The 12,249-nt window shown below is 40.5% G+C and overlaps 1 protein-coding gene across 2 annotated transcripts; it reads left to right on the plus strand.

Moving 5' to 3' along the window:
• Nucleotides 1–1,061: 1,061 nt before the first annotated feature.
• On the plus strand, nucleotides 1,062–12,042 carry dnaja3a (DnaJ heat shock protein family (Hsp40) member A3a). Of its 2 annotated transcripts, XM_053653057.1 has the most exons (11): nucleotides 1,062–1,310; nucleotides 1,714–1,850; nucleotides 4,290–4,373; nucleotides 4,481–4,693; nucleotides 6,963–7,115; nucleotides 7,215–7,362; nucleotides 8,943–9,007; nucleotides 10,852–10,980; nucleotides 11,090–11,205; nucleotides 11,356–11,453; nucleotides 11,905–12,042. In XM_053653057.1, the coding sequence occupies exons 1-11, from the start codon at nucleotides 1,067–1,069 to the stop codon at nucleotides 11,925–11,927; spliced, it is 1,410 nt and encodes a 469-aa protein (XP_053509032.1). In that variant the 5' UTR covers nucleotides 1,062–1,066; the 3' UTR covers nucleotides 11,928–12,042. The 2 variants fall into 2 exon arrangements, with proteins under 2 accessions (XP_053509032.1, XP_053509041.1); XM_053653066.1 differs by lacking the exons at nucleotides 1,062–1,310; nucleotides 1,714–1,850 and adding an exon at nucleotides 2,103–2,868.
• The last annotated feature ends 207 nt before the right edge of the window (nucleotides 12,043–12,249 follow it).

A 12,249-nucleotide genomic window follows, 5' to 3' on the forward strand; every position in this document is an offset into this window, starting at 1 on the left:
CCCAGACATGCTATGGTGTGACACAAATTTATACGGATGGTTCAAAGGAAGAAACTAATAAACCAGGAATAGCAGTATTTGTACCACAACATGAAATAGTTATTAAGAAAAGAACTCCAGATGTTTTATATGCATTTACAGCAGAGCTGGTAGCTATTGTTAAGGCCCTCCAGTGGGTGGAGGGAAAACAGATAAAGAAAGCAGTCAGTATGGCCAATCAAAGGGTTGACAAGATCTAATTCTTGAAATAATGAAGCGAATATTTCGATTTAAAAATCAGGGCACTGCTGTTTCATTTATCTGGAACCTAGTTCATATTGGAGTAGAAGGAAACGAGGTAACAGACAAGAATGCTAAGAGTGCATCGAAGTTGAATAATATAGGAATTGACATAAAAATCAGTAAAGCAGAAGCAAAGACAATTATTAGGAAAGCACTAATAGAAGCATGGCAAAAACCAGTGGGATATGGAGGAGAGAGACCGATATCTGTATAAAATTCAAAGGGAAGTAGGAATATGAAATAATGATACTGGATTTAGAAGAAGAGAAGAAGCAATAACAACAAGACTCAGAATAGGTCATACAGCATTGAATGGAAATCTGCATAAAATAAAAATAAAAATAAAACCTCCTAATGGGATTGTGTAGGCGCTGTGGAATGAATGAAAAATATTGAACTGCAATATATATTGCAGTGTACAGCATACAACAGACAACGACAAATACTGGAAACAAAAGTACAGAAAGAAGAATAGAATAGAATAGAAGACAATAGGACTTTAGAACATCTACTGAGTAAACAGCAAGGGGATAAATATATTAGAATAATTTTGATAGGATATCTAAAAGAAACAGGGAATTATACTAGAATATAAGATATTTAATTGTATTTAACTGAATCATTATTATAAGGATTTTTTTGTTTATTTTTCTCCACGTAAGCGTTGACGCATCACACTCCAATTCAATAGGTGGCAGTAATGCACCAAAAGTCGGTTTACCAACCGACAATAAACAGTACAAGAAGAAGAAGACAACGCTTAGCGTGCTGATGTACGCGGCGCATGCGCAGTTTGTCGCACTACTCTGTGTGTGCGGTAGTAGTGATGGCGTCCTCCCCAGCTCGGTGTGCAGCACGCTGGGTGACCGTCACGGTGTCCTCTAATGTCCGCACTTGTAGCACTTTTGCCTCCAGGCCTCACGGAATTCGTGGAGCTTTGGCGAGAGTGTTGGGCGGCGTGTTGTGGTCGGCGGGCAGCCGGGGTGGAGAAGGCACGGAGAAAGCGGTGACATTGACGGGCCTGTTAGGTGAGCAGTGAGGCCTGGCTTTAGCAGCATGCTAACAGTGTGAGGAAGAACAGACATGCAGGACCCGGCTCGTTTTTAATATCATACGCTCATAGATTGTTGAAGTCGTGTGTTGTGATCTGTCAGGAAGATTTACGTGAACAATGACGTGCTTGTTTATAAGGGAATGTGTTGTTAGCTGCAGAAGTTCACTGTGCAGAATAAAGCGGTGCAGACCTGAGCGGTTTGTGTGATTAGAGAGAAAGAGATGCTCTGTTTATACACTCAGGCCATGTGGAGATTTAATCTCTGAGTCAACAGATTTATATAATGACATCCAGCTTATGTCATGTTTATTTCCAGGAGCTGTGAGATCCTGCCTATTTTCCATTATAATGGTTTTCTGGTGTGTGTGTCCGTGCAGGTGGAAACCCTCATCATGTCCTGCCCAGGCTGTCTTTCCACATTAGTGCCACAGCAAGAAATAAACAGGACTTTTACCAGATTCTGGGGGTACCGCGCACAGCATCCCAGAAAGAGATCAAGAAAGCTTATTACCAAGTAAGACTCCAAATCTCTGTCATCTTCATCTGTAGCCTGGGCGTGATTAGCATAGACACAAAGCCATGAAGGCAAACAATAAACATCTTAAAGCCAAAGCTGTTGCATCTCTCCATGGATGTGCTTTAAGGCTGAATTTTATTACCTTTTTTTGCTCACCTTTCATAGTTTTCATTGAGTGCTGCATAAGATCTCTCTTTTAATGATTTGTGCAGTCCAGGCTGTTCAGTTCACACTGACTGCACACGAGACATTGATTCATGAGTTGTGTGGTGCTTTCTCACCACGTATGAGTTAATAATATTATGTTTAAAGGGGTCATGTGATGCTTTTTAATGTTTTCCTTTTCCTATAGTGTGTAATGGGTCTGTCTGTGCATGCAGATCTGCAAAGTTAAAAAGCTTGTAGTATCCCACAAAGGGATTTATTCCATATAACAGAGGACACTGCTCCAGACCTGAATAAAACACCTCCATCCAAGTCCAGATATTACTTCTGCAAACATCTATATCACAATTTGAAATATCAGCATAACGCTGCCATAATTTTTACGTTTATAATGAAAAATTTAAACTGAATTTTATGTTGTCACTTTGGGACCTCAAGTTGTTACAGTGAGAAGAGAAATTAAACCATTATGACATTGTATCTGAAAGGTAGGAGAGTTACAAAATAAAAACTTACCACTGTGAATTGTTCTGCTCAAGTCGTGCTTGCAAAGTTGGTTCCGGTTGATCTGATCGATCATCCGCATTTTCAGAATCTGACTCGGGCTCGAACCGATACTGTAAAACTCACGACATTATTAACTGTGTTTATAATTGCTTTAGAAGCCTTGGAAGCTGAAGCTCGTGATTGTGGTATGGGGCGTTACATTTCTGACACACACTTGAGGTTTTTGGCCAATCACAACGCAATGGGTCAGCCGGCCAATCAGAGCACCCTGGGTTTTCAGAAGGAGGGACTTTGGAGAAACCGGAACTCAGACAGACTGGGAACAGAGGCACTGCAATATACAGTATGTGAAAAATAATGGGTTTTTTTTAACATTAAAGCATGTTAACCTATTGTATTACACCCAATAAACAAAATGATGATCTTTTTAAAATGGCATCATATGACCCCTTTAAGTTTAATAGCCCCAAAGAAAGCTTAGTGTGTGCTTAACAACATCAAACCAGTTGTGCCTCTTGTCCAAGAGGCTCCATTGAACATACTGATGTACTGTACATGGTGGCATTAGTGCTTCAGTAAGCTTTTATGTCTACCTCTAGCACAATGCTCCATCACGTGGCAAGTAAAAATAAATATACGAGCCAGACGACAGGGGTGAACAATTTGGCAGCCCAGGCCCTCGTGACGAGCAGATTTTGTCAGAGTCGCAATGTAGGTTCAATAACCAGAATAAAACCTCTACTTTCTGGTGACTTTTGAAAAATCTAAGTTTTAATTTGGTACATAATTATGTTTAAACTTAATGAACTTCACAGTGGTCCAGCACACACGGGTGCGGTAACTACAGAACCAGCTACTAATTCCACAAACCTACACACATCAGCCAACCCGTGATCTGTCTGGCATTCAAACGATTTTGATTAGGTGCATTAATTAAACACGCACAGACTGCAGATGTTCAACGACAAATCAGGAACATGTGGGTATGTGAAAATACTGCCGAAAACATTTTGGCCCATATCCAAAGTCTTCTGCTTTACTACATGCAGTTGCTTCACAGATAAACATAACAACGCTAATCAGGCTCAAATAATACTTGTGTTATAATTTCACAGCTTATAGCTGAGGTGTTCAGCAATGCAGTGAAAGAGTTCGAGATTTTGTGGTGTCTGTGGTGAAAATCCTCATGGTTGTGGCGTATATATATTTTTTTTATTCTTTTGTTTTACTTATTTATATTTTGTAATAAGTACATTGGTGTTTCAACCACAAAGTCTTTCTTTCCCCAGAGTAGATTCTGTGACGCACTCAGCCGTTCCTCAATATAAACGTTTATTTAATTCCTGCACTTAACATTTACATAAGTGTGTTTTGTGTAAGCAATCTTTTCCCAGTGCATCATGTTGAAATGATTGTGTGTGGTAATTGCACAGTCTGCTGCAGAAGCTTCGCTTTAAAATGCTGGAATATGACTTTAATGTTAATTGTAGAATTATTACAGAAGCCTTAGTTTACAGGAGTTTAGTTTGAATCCTCCATTACATTGTGATGCTGATTTAAAGAAGTACACACTGATTTTCTTAACACCGGTCACAAGAGTTATGCTCATTATTAACACCACTTTCAAATGAAATAAAGTTTCTTGATTGTTCAATTTAGTGATCATTATGAACGTAAACCAACATGGTGTAAAACAGTTTTGAAAGTTTTATTTTTATATTTTTGTCACCACAGTATGATGGCATTTTGTTTCCTTTTTTTCAGATGGCAAAGAAATATCATCCAGACACAAACAAAGACGACCCACAGGCCAAGGAGAAATTTGCACAGTTGGCTGAAGCCTATGAGGTATCACTTTAAAGCGCGTTTACATCACACAGTGTTTGATCATTTAGGGCATGAACGTGCTGCTGTGAGAAACATATTTGCATCTTCTCTGCCTGGTCTTGTTCTAGGTGCTGAGTGATGAGATAAAGAGGAAGCAGTACGATACGTACGGCGCAGCTGGCTTCGAGGCGGGCAGAGCCGGAGCTGGAGCAGGTCAGCAGCAGTACTGGAGCAGTGGCACCAGCGTGGACCCTGAGGAACTCTTCCGCAAGATCTTTGGGGAATTTTCTGGTGCTCGAGGATTCGGGGACTTCAACGGCATCTTTGATCAGCCACAGGAGGTCAGTGAGTTTAAACAGTGATGGACAGGGAGCTCATGTGGATCACAAACAGAATAGATGATAAATAAATGGAAATTGTGGAAGACTCATTTATTTCTCCAGGTTATACCACAGCACTGTTGAATTCTTGAATCTGATTGGTTGATCAGTTTTCTGTAACGCAGGTTTGTTATTATACTTGTCCTAACACGTTAGTATTTCTTTAGTAACAGCTCGTACACAGGGACGTGTATGGCAGATGCTCCACATAACCTAAGGCTAATAAGAAATGATAAAAAAAAACAAAAAACTATCTAATCGATGTGAAGATTTCTCTACAGATATGTTTATTTAACATTTTCTCTATTGTCTGCATTTTGTAATGATCATAAAGGCCACCACGGGAGTGTGTTCAGGACACACAATGTTGTGCTTTCCGGTCTCTCAGTATAAACTTTGAGAGAGATAGAAGAGATTATAGCTGTTATAATATAAGTAATAACAGGACCTACCTTGTTTTCAACGTGTTCCATAAAATTCATTCATTACCCAAGTTCTGTTTATCAAATATCAAATAAACATAATTCAGCCTATTTGCCATTTCTCTATTTTCAGTCATAGAATTAACAACTCGTTTCTGCTGATTCCTTATTTTTTAATCTCTGCCATAGCTTTTATTCCTCTCCAAACTGACTGAATACCACCATTAGTGAGATTCTCTTCTACTGAAGTCTTGTATTTTAGCTTTGCTCACCTAATTTCCTGTTTCACCTCCCTATTTACTTGTTTCTTGTCTAAACTGGTACCTTGATAGAAAACTCTTTAAAATATATATATATATATATTTTTTTATTATTATTATTTTTTTTAATACAGATTTTGTTGCCCAAGCCTTATTGTTCGGGTTAATTTTTAGTTATCGCTAGTTCTTCACAAAAATAAATATAGGAGCTTACCTCAGCCAGTTCATCATTATCAGTGCAACAGTGTTATGATCAGCACTCCCTATAGGGGCCTGGGGAAAGATCTATATGCATCCTTTATAGTCTCATAACATACGTCTACTATTTTATCGTGACGTGTGGGGCAATCCGCACATTGTTGAGGGTTTAGAGCGCGTCCTATGTACATTTATTAAAATCCCCCATTAAGAAATGTGGAGCATCTGGTGAGCGTGATTGATATCGGTGGATTACTTGACTGATTACCTCCGCTACATTATCAACGTTTGCCCTAGGATGTGTATATACACGATTGAGAGAAGAGTGGTCAAGCGGAGAACAATACAAGATTTTTAATTGAGTTCTAGAGAAGTGAAGTCCACCACTGAGGGACAGTTAGTTTGAAGGTTCTGGAAAGGGATCTTGAGCCATGCTGAGTAGGCACTATTAAGCATCGGTCATTAATCGATCGCAGATTGCATGAGGGAACGTAAGCCTTCAGGAGAGTGTTGAGGTAGGGGGGTGCTGTTTCAGACAAGGTCTTGTACATGAGCATCAAGGCCTTGAATTTGATGCGGACGGCTACAGGAAGCCAGTGGCGGGAGATGAACAGGGGTGTGACATGGGTTCTCTTGGGCTGGTTGAAGACAAGGCGTGCTGCTGCATTCTGAATCATCTGAAGGGGTTTGATGGAGCTGGCTGGGAGGCCTGAGAGTAATGCAGTGCGGTAGTCCAGTTTTGATATGACAAGAGCCTGGACTAGTAGCTGTGTAGCCTGTTAAATGAATATAGGGTCTAATTTTCTTGATGTTGTACAGAATGAACCTACAGAATCATGCAGTTGTTGAAATGTGGTCTGTAAAGGGTCAAGTTATCATCTAAAGTCATCCTGGCTTTCCTGGTTGGCTTGAGTGTGGTTGAACCTATTGTTTAAACAATCACTATAACAGGGCACACCTGGGCAACAAGAAACACCTGACAGTCACATGTTCCAATATTTTTTGATCACATGAAAAATGGGCGGGTTCAAACAAAAGGTGCCATGTTCGAAGTTATTTAACACATCTAGATGTATTAGGAAATGAAAGGTGAAATTCTGATCTATCATCTAATATTCATATACATACTTTTCATATACATTCATATACATACTTTTCATATACATTAGTGTGTAGCAAAAAAAAAAAGCACTGACCTTGCTGTTCCAATACTTTCAGAGGGCTCTGTATGTGGTGAAGTATTTGCTGAAGCAGAGCCTTTGCAGTAGTAGGATAGAATATAATTTATTTATTTTTCTGTTGAGCAGTTCTGTTAACAGTATCCAATCTGTTCCATCTGTTTCTCATCAGTACGTGATGGAGCTGACGTTTGCACAAGCTGCCAAAGGCGTGAATAAGGAAATCACAGTGAACGTTGAGGCTGCCTGCCATCGTTGTGACGGTAAAGGCCATGAGCCAGGCTCTAAGGTCCAGCACTGCAACCACTGCAACGGCACAGGAATGGTGAGCTATGCTCTCGACTTCACTAACCTGAACTACGAATAGAAAGCCAGTACTTCAGCCTGGTCCACCGAACTGTACATGGCCTCTATGTCCCTATAGGAGACGGTGAACACGGGGCCATTTGTGATGCGCTCTACCTGTCGGCGGTGCGGCGGCCGTGGCTCAGTGATCACCTCCCCCTGCGTATCATGTAAAGGAACGGGTCAGAGCAAGCAGAGACGCACCGTCATGGTTCCAGTTCCCGCCGGTGAGTCCGTCAGCTCAACTGAACATTCGCATGCAATATTTGCAGTCGTAAGAAAAGGCTGTTACTGCTAACATGGCTCCCCAGCCCTAATCGCATGCCTTGTCCACGCTAAATTGTTTACATGAAAAGAAGTACAGGAAAACTTGTATAGCCATTTTTGCTAAGAGTGCGCAGATTGCTAAGCAATGTAACAGAAAGTCTGTGTGTGCGCTCGCTGTCGTTACCACCTGTACGGAGGTCGGCTTTACACGAGTGAATATAAAGTGCTTAATCTTTCATGCAGAAACTCAGCATTTCTATTATGCATAGCTCTGTTCAGTTGTTCAGAGAACAGAAACGGACAACGGCAGTCAAATTAACGGCGCTTTTACACCAGGCTCATTTGGAGCGTTTGTTTCAGAACCTGGTGTGTTTTTCTCCCTTGGTTCGTTTAGACCTAGATGAAAACGGCAATCGCACTCGGATCCGAAACCACAGACATCGGCCCGAGACCACCTGAACGAGGTTCAAACGAACTCTGGGGCGGTTCGCCTGTGATGAGAACGTAATCCGAACAAACAGACCAATCAGGCAACGTGTATAGCAACGCCCGATGGGAACCGTGTTATGTAAAAAGCAGGTTTGTTTTGCTAACAGCTCGCAACATGAAGCGCAGTTTAACTTGGATCGAAGATGAGGTAAAATTCCTCATTGAAATTCGGTCTGATGAACATATTTCTGAACAACTTTCAAAAACGCATTAAAACACCAAGCGTTACAAGATTCTTCACAAGCGGCCCAAGGAGATGGGCTTTACTCGCTCCGTGGAACGTAGAAATTTAGATCAATTATAACTACGGCTAAAAAGATGGCCACAATAATCTTGCAGAGCTGCTGTCTATCCATCTTGCTATGGCGGAACCCTGGTACATGAACGGGTGCACTCTGACCAATGAGAGGACACATTTTGGTACGCTTTGAAATGTTTCCTTGTGAAAGTGAACCGAGCCAAGGGGGAAAATACAACATTGTCACAATTGAAGTCCTCTTTTTGGAACAAAGCACAGATCTACAGGCCTGAAACACCCTAACTCGTCTTCTAGTTTGGATGTGCTGGAGCTGGGATCATGTGACCGCCAGGGGCCTTGTGACAGAAACCTCCATCCACACTTGATTGGGAAAATCTGCATTTTCAGATTGAAAATGCCCTGGAGAGGGTTTTCAACAAGATCAGCTTTTTGTGGATCGAAGCTAGGAAAGGTTGTGTTTTTCAGACCTAACACCTTAATTAATTTGACCCCTTCCCACACAAAGCTGACTTATGCAAGTTCTTAAAAAATTGCAATCAAGAGCCTGCATGTGTGTTTAAGCACAGAAATATATAAATTCTACTGGTGCCAGATTGTGAGATGGCGACGTTCAGCCAACCGGATCGTATTTACAATTTATGCAAATTATACAAAAGTTTGTTGATGCAAACCTTTTGAAATGGTGAAGCCTCTTTGTTTCAGCACAAGAACAGGCCAGTGATGTTTTGTATGTGTTTTTGTTTGAGATCTAAGTGTTGTGCTTTGATGCTCGTTGTGTGGTTGGTTTCACAGGTATCGAGGATGGGCAGACAGTCAGGATGCCTGTGGGAAATAAAGAGATCTTTATCACATTCAGGGTGAGTTGTGATTTGGTGTATTTTTGTTTTTGCTCTATTTTGAAGTCAGTCTGACCCTTCTGGACAGAATCTGAAAATGTGAGAGGGAATGATGTGAGAGGTGTAAACCTAATAAACACTTGCTAAGTAGGAATAAAATAGGACTGGACGTGCTGTTTTTGGAAAATGCTGAACGGTGGTGGTGTGCTAGCCAGATTTGATTATTTTTCCATAACAGCACATCCTGAAGTGTTATTCCTCCAACACAATCAATTTATAAACGTATTGAAAAATGTCATGCTTTTAATCTTCTCGAACATCAGTGGAAAAACAGAGTTGCTCTTGTCATTTGTTATAACAGCATAGTTAGTTTTTTTCTGTTTTTTTTTTTGTCTCTCGAATTTAAGACCAAAAATGCTTGTCATGTAGTTAAGAAGAGTTTCATTTGTTGGAAAATGTAGTTACAGCATTACCTCTAAATAATAATTGCTGAATAATCATCTCTCGACGGAACACCTCACCATATCAACGATTATAATTTATTCTTTGTTAAATAAACCGTTTTTAAAGCTGCAGTACTGAACGTTTGCCTTTCTATCGCCATCTCTGTTTGAAATATAAAATCGCAAATTATTTGCGGAGTTATTTATTTATTTAATTAATTTACGTGTATTGTGCTTCGGCACTGCTCCTCTGCGCGGATGAATCTGATGGTTTGAGGTATTCGTACGTTAGCTCCAATACTTGACAATGGTTTTCTTAGAGTAAAGGCGAGTTGCTCTCTCTCATAGCTAGCAGAAAATGTGCAATTTACTACACTGACCATAGCAAAACAAACAACATGGGAAACTCGATACTGAGCTGAATTAAGTGAACACATGTGCTAATGTTAGCTAGCCACCTGTTGAGCCACTGAAATGTCTTACCTGTTCAACAGCAAAAAGCCATCTCTGTGTCAGTCTTCAGTCCCTTCAGATCACGGAGTTGTTAACACTTCTCAAAAGCCACACCGATGTTCATTGTCATTTTAGCGCGGGTTCCGTCACATTCCCTTTTTGACTGCAGGCTCTCCGCGGTTCGAGGTTTTGACAACAGCCGATTCCCCAGATGTCAACAATAATTGCGTTTAAAACTATCCAGATTTAAAACAGCCATCTAGATGACAAGTTTAAATAAGAAACTGTTGTAAGAACAAGCAGCAAACACTCCACAATCCTCAGCACCCACTCACGCGATATAGCAGCCAGGTCATCGTCTTTCTGTTTACAGACGTGACGTAACCGTGCAAAGACGAACGACGTCAAACTGACGTTTCCGGAGAAATTCGACCCGACAGCTCAAATGATAAATCATTATTATAAGCTTACCGTTGCGAATCGGGGTAAGGTAAGGAGACGGTTATGAACAGTTTAAAATAAAAAATTTATGTATTTGCTCAATGATTGATTTTTGTTCATTTTTAATAAAAAAAAAGTTCCGTGCTGCAGCTTTAAAATCTGTTTGTGTTTTTTGTTGAGATGCATGTCCACCATACACGTCTCTGTGTGAGCTGTTACTATAGAAAGGATAATGTGTTAATGAGCACGTTAATGTAAACCTGTAGTATGAATTACAGCCAGCACTACTGTCAGAGCTGATGTTATAGACAACACCACCTGACCAATCAGACTTCAGAGCTCTGCCTCTGTTGATGTTGGTTAGACATTAGCTTAATTTAAAGAGAAATTCCATGTGCTCTATTTATTTAAATCGTATTGTTTGTCAGCAGTGTGCTATATACATGCTTACAGAGCTCATCTTAATCAGATTTGTCTCTGTTAGCATTTGGCAGGTTGAGTCTAATGTCTAGCTTTAATGCTCCTCAGGTCCAGAAGAGTCCTGTGTTCAGGCGAGATGGTGCAGATATCCACTCAGACGTTCAGATTTCGGTGGCTCAGGCCATCCTGGGAGGCACGGTGCGAGCGCAAGGACTCTACGAGACGGTCAATCTTTCTGTGAGCGAGTTACTTTATGCATGTGTTTTGGGTAGATTTGTAGTTGCGGTGGATTGGAACGGTGTCTAACCTGATGAAATGTTTTTTTTTTTGTTTTTTTTTTTTGTAGATCCCTGCTGGCGCCCAGGCCGATCAGAGGATCAGGCTTTCCGGAAAGGGAATCCCACGAGTCAGTGGCTATGGTTACGGTGATCATTACATCCACATCAAGATTAAAGTCCCCAAGTACGACACTTTTTAACTTCATTGTTAACATAACGTGTTCTTTTTGAGTATTTGGTGGAAATCCTATCTATAAAAAGGGGGTGGGATTAGTTTGGAGGGGAAAGGAGTAATCTCTTTGATGGTATAACCCTTTATTGTGCTGGTGTGTAGGATGCTAACTGATAGACAGCGTGCCCTCATTATGAGCTACGCAGAAGACGAGACTGATGTGGAGGGAACTGTAAATGGAGTCACCACGACCACTACAGGTGAACACACACACAGGAGTTTGTCAGTTACAGTAGGGGAAATGAGTATTGAATGCGTCAACATTTTTTTCAGTAAATACATTTCCAATGAGGTTATTCACATGAAATTTTCACCAGACTTTGGTATTAACTCAAGAAATCTGAAAAAATAAAGAATTCACAACATTAAAATCCATAAATAAAGTTGTGTAATAAACTGGAATGACACAGGGAAAAAGTATTGAACACACTAACTGAAATTTATTTAATACTTAGTGGAGAACATATTTACTGAAAAAAATGTTGACATGTTCAATACTTATTTCCCCCACTGTGTATGACAAGCTGCATTTTTTTGCCTGGACTTCAAAAGAGTAAAAGAGGCTGCTGAGGGACCATTAAACATAACTAAGTGGATAAATCTAAAATCCTGTTGGTATTGCACTCTTCATACTGGGCTTTACTTCCTCAGGTAAAAGATCTACAGGAAACTGAGAGAGCAGCATGGGGGATGAGGACACGGGGCAGGTGCTGTGACACGACATGACACACATTTCCTTCCACTATTTCCTTACCGGCCTTATGGAAGATGATTAAATCTAAAAGGACTCTGCTGATCCACTCTGAAGATGATCTCACTAGCGTTATGTGCAGGGTCCTCGAGTCTGTGGAAGGCATTCAGAGAGCTCAACAAATGCACAGAAATCCCTGACTTGATTCACAATGAGTACATATCATGTTGCAATGTTTTGGGTCAACAATTGTGTGCACTGTTCTTAAATGATGTGGAATTACTCCACTTTCTATAAATGTTGAA

The sequence above is a fragment of the Ictalurus furcatus genome, chromosome 2 (assembly GCF_023375685.1).
Source record: "Ictalurus furcatus strain D&B chromosome 2, Billie_1.0, whole genome shotgun sequence".
NCBI lineage: Eukaryota > Metazoa > Chordata > Actinopteri > Siluriformes > Ictaluridae > Ictalurus > Ictalurus furcatus.

What these genes read in the sequence shown, in the direction of transcription:
- dnaja3a (XM_053653057.1), top strand. Translation starts at nt 1,067, where the DNA reads ATGCGCAGTTTGTCGCACTACTCTGTGTGTGCGGTAGTAGTGATGGCG. An exon ending in TCTTTGATCAGCCACAGGAG is followed by an intron (nt 4,694 to 6,962) that starts GTCAGTGAGTTT and finishes GTTTCTCATCAG; the next exon opens with TACGTGATGGAGCTGACGTT. An exon ending in AGATCTTTATCACATTCAGG is followed by an intron (nt 9,008 to 10,851) that starts GTGAGTTGTGAT and finishes AATGCTCCTCAG; the next exon opens with GTCCAGAAGAGTCCTGTGTT.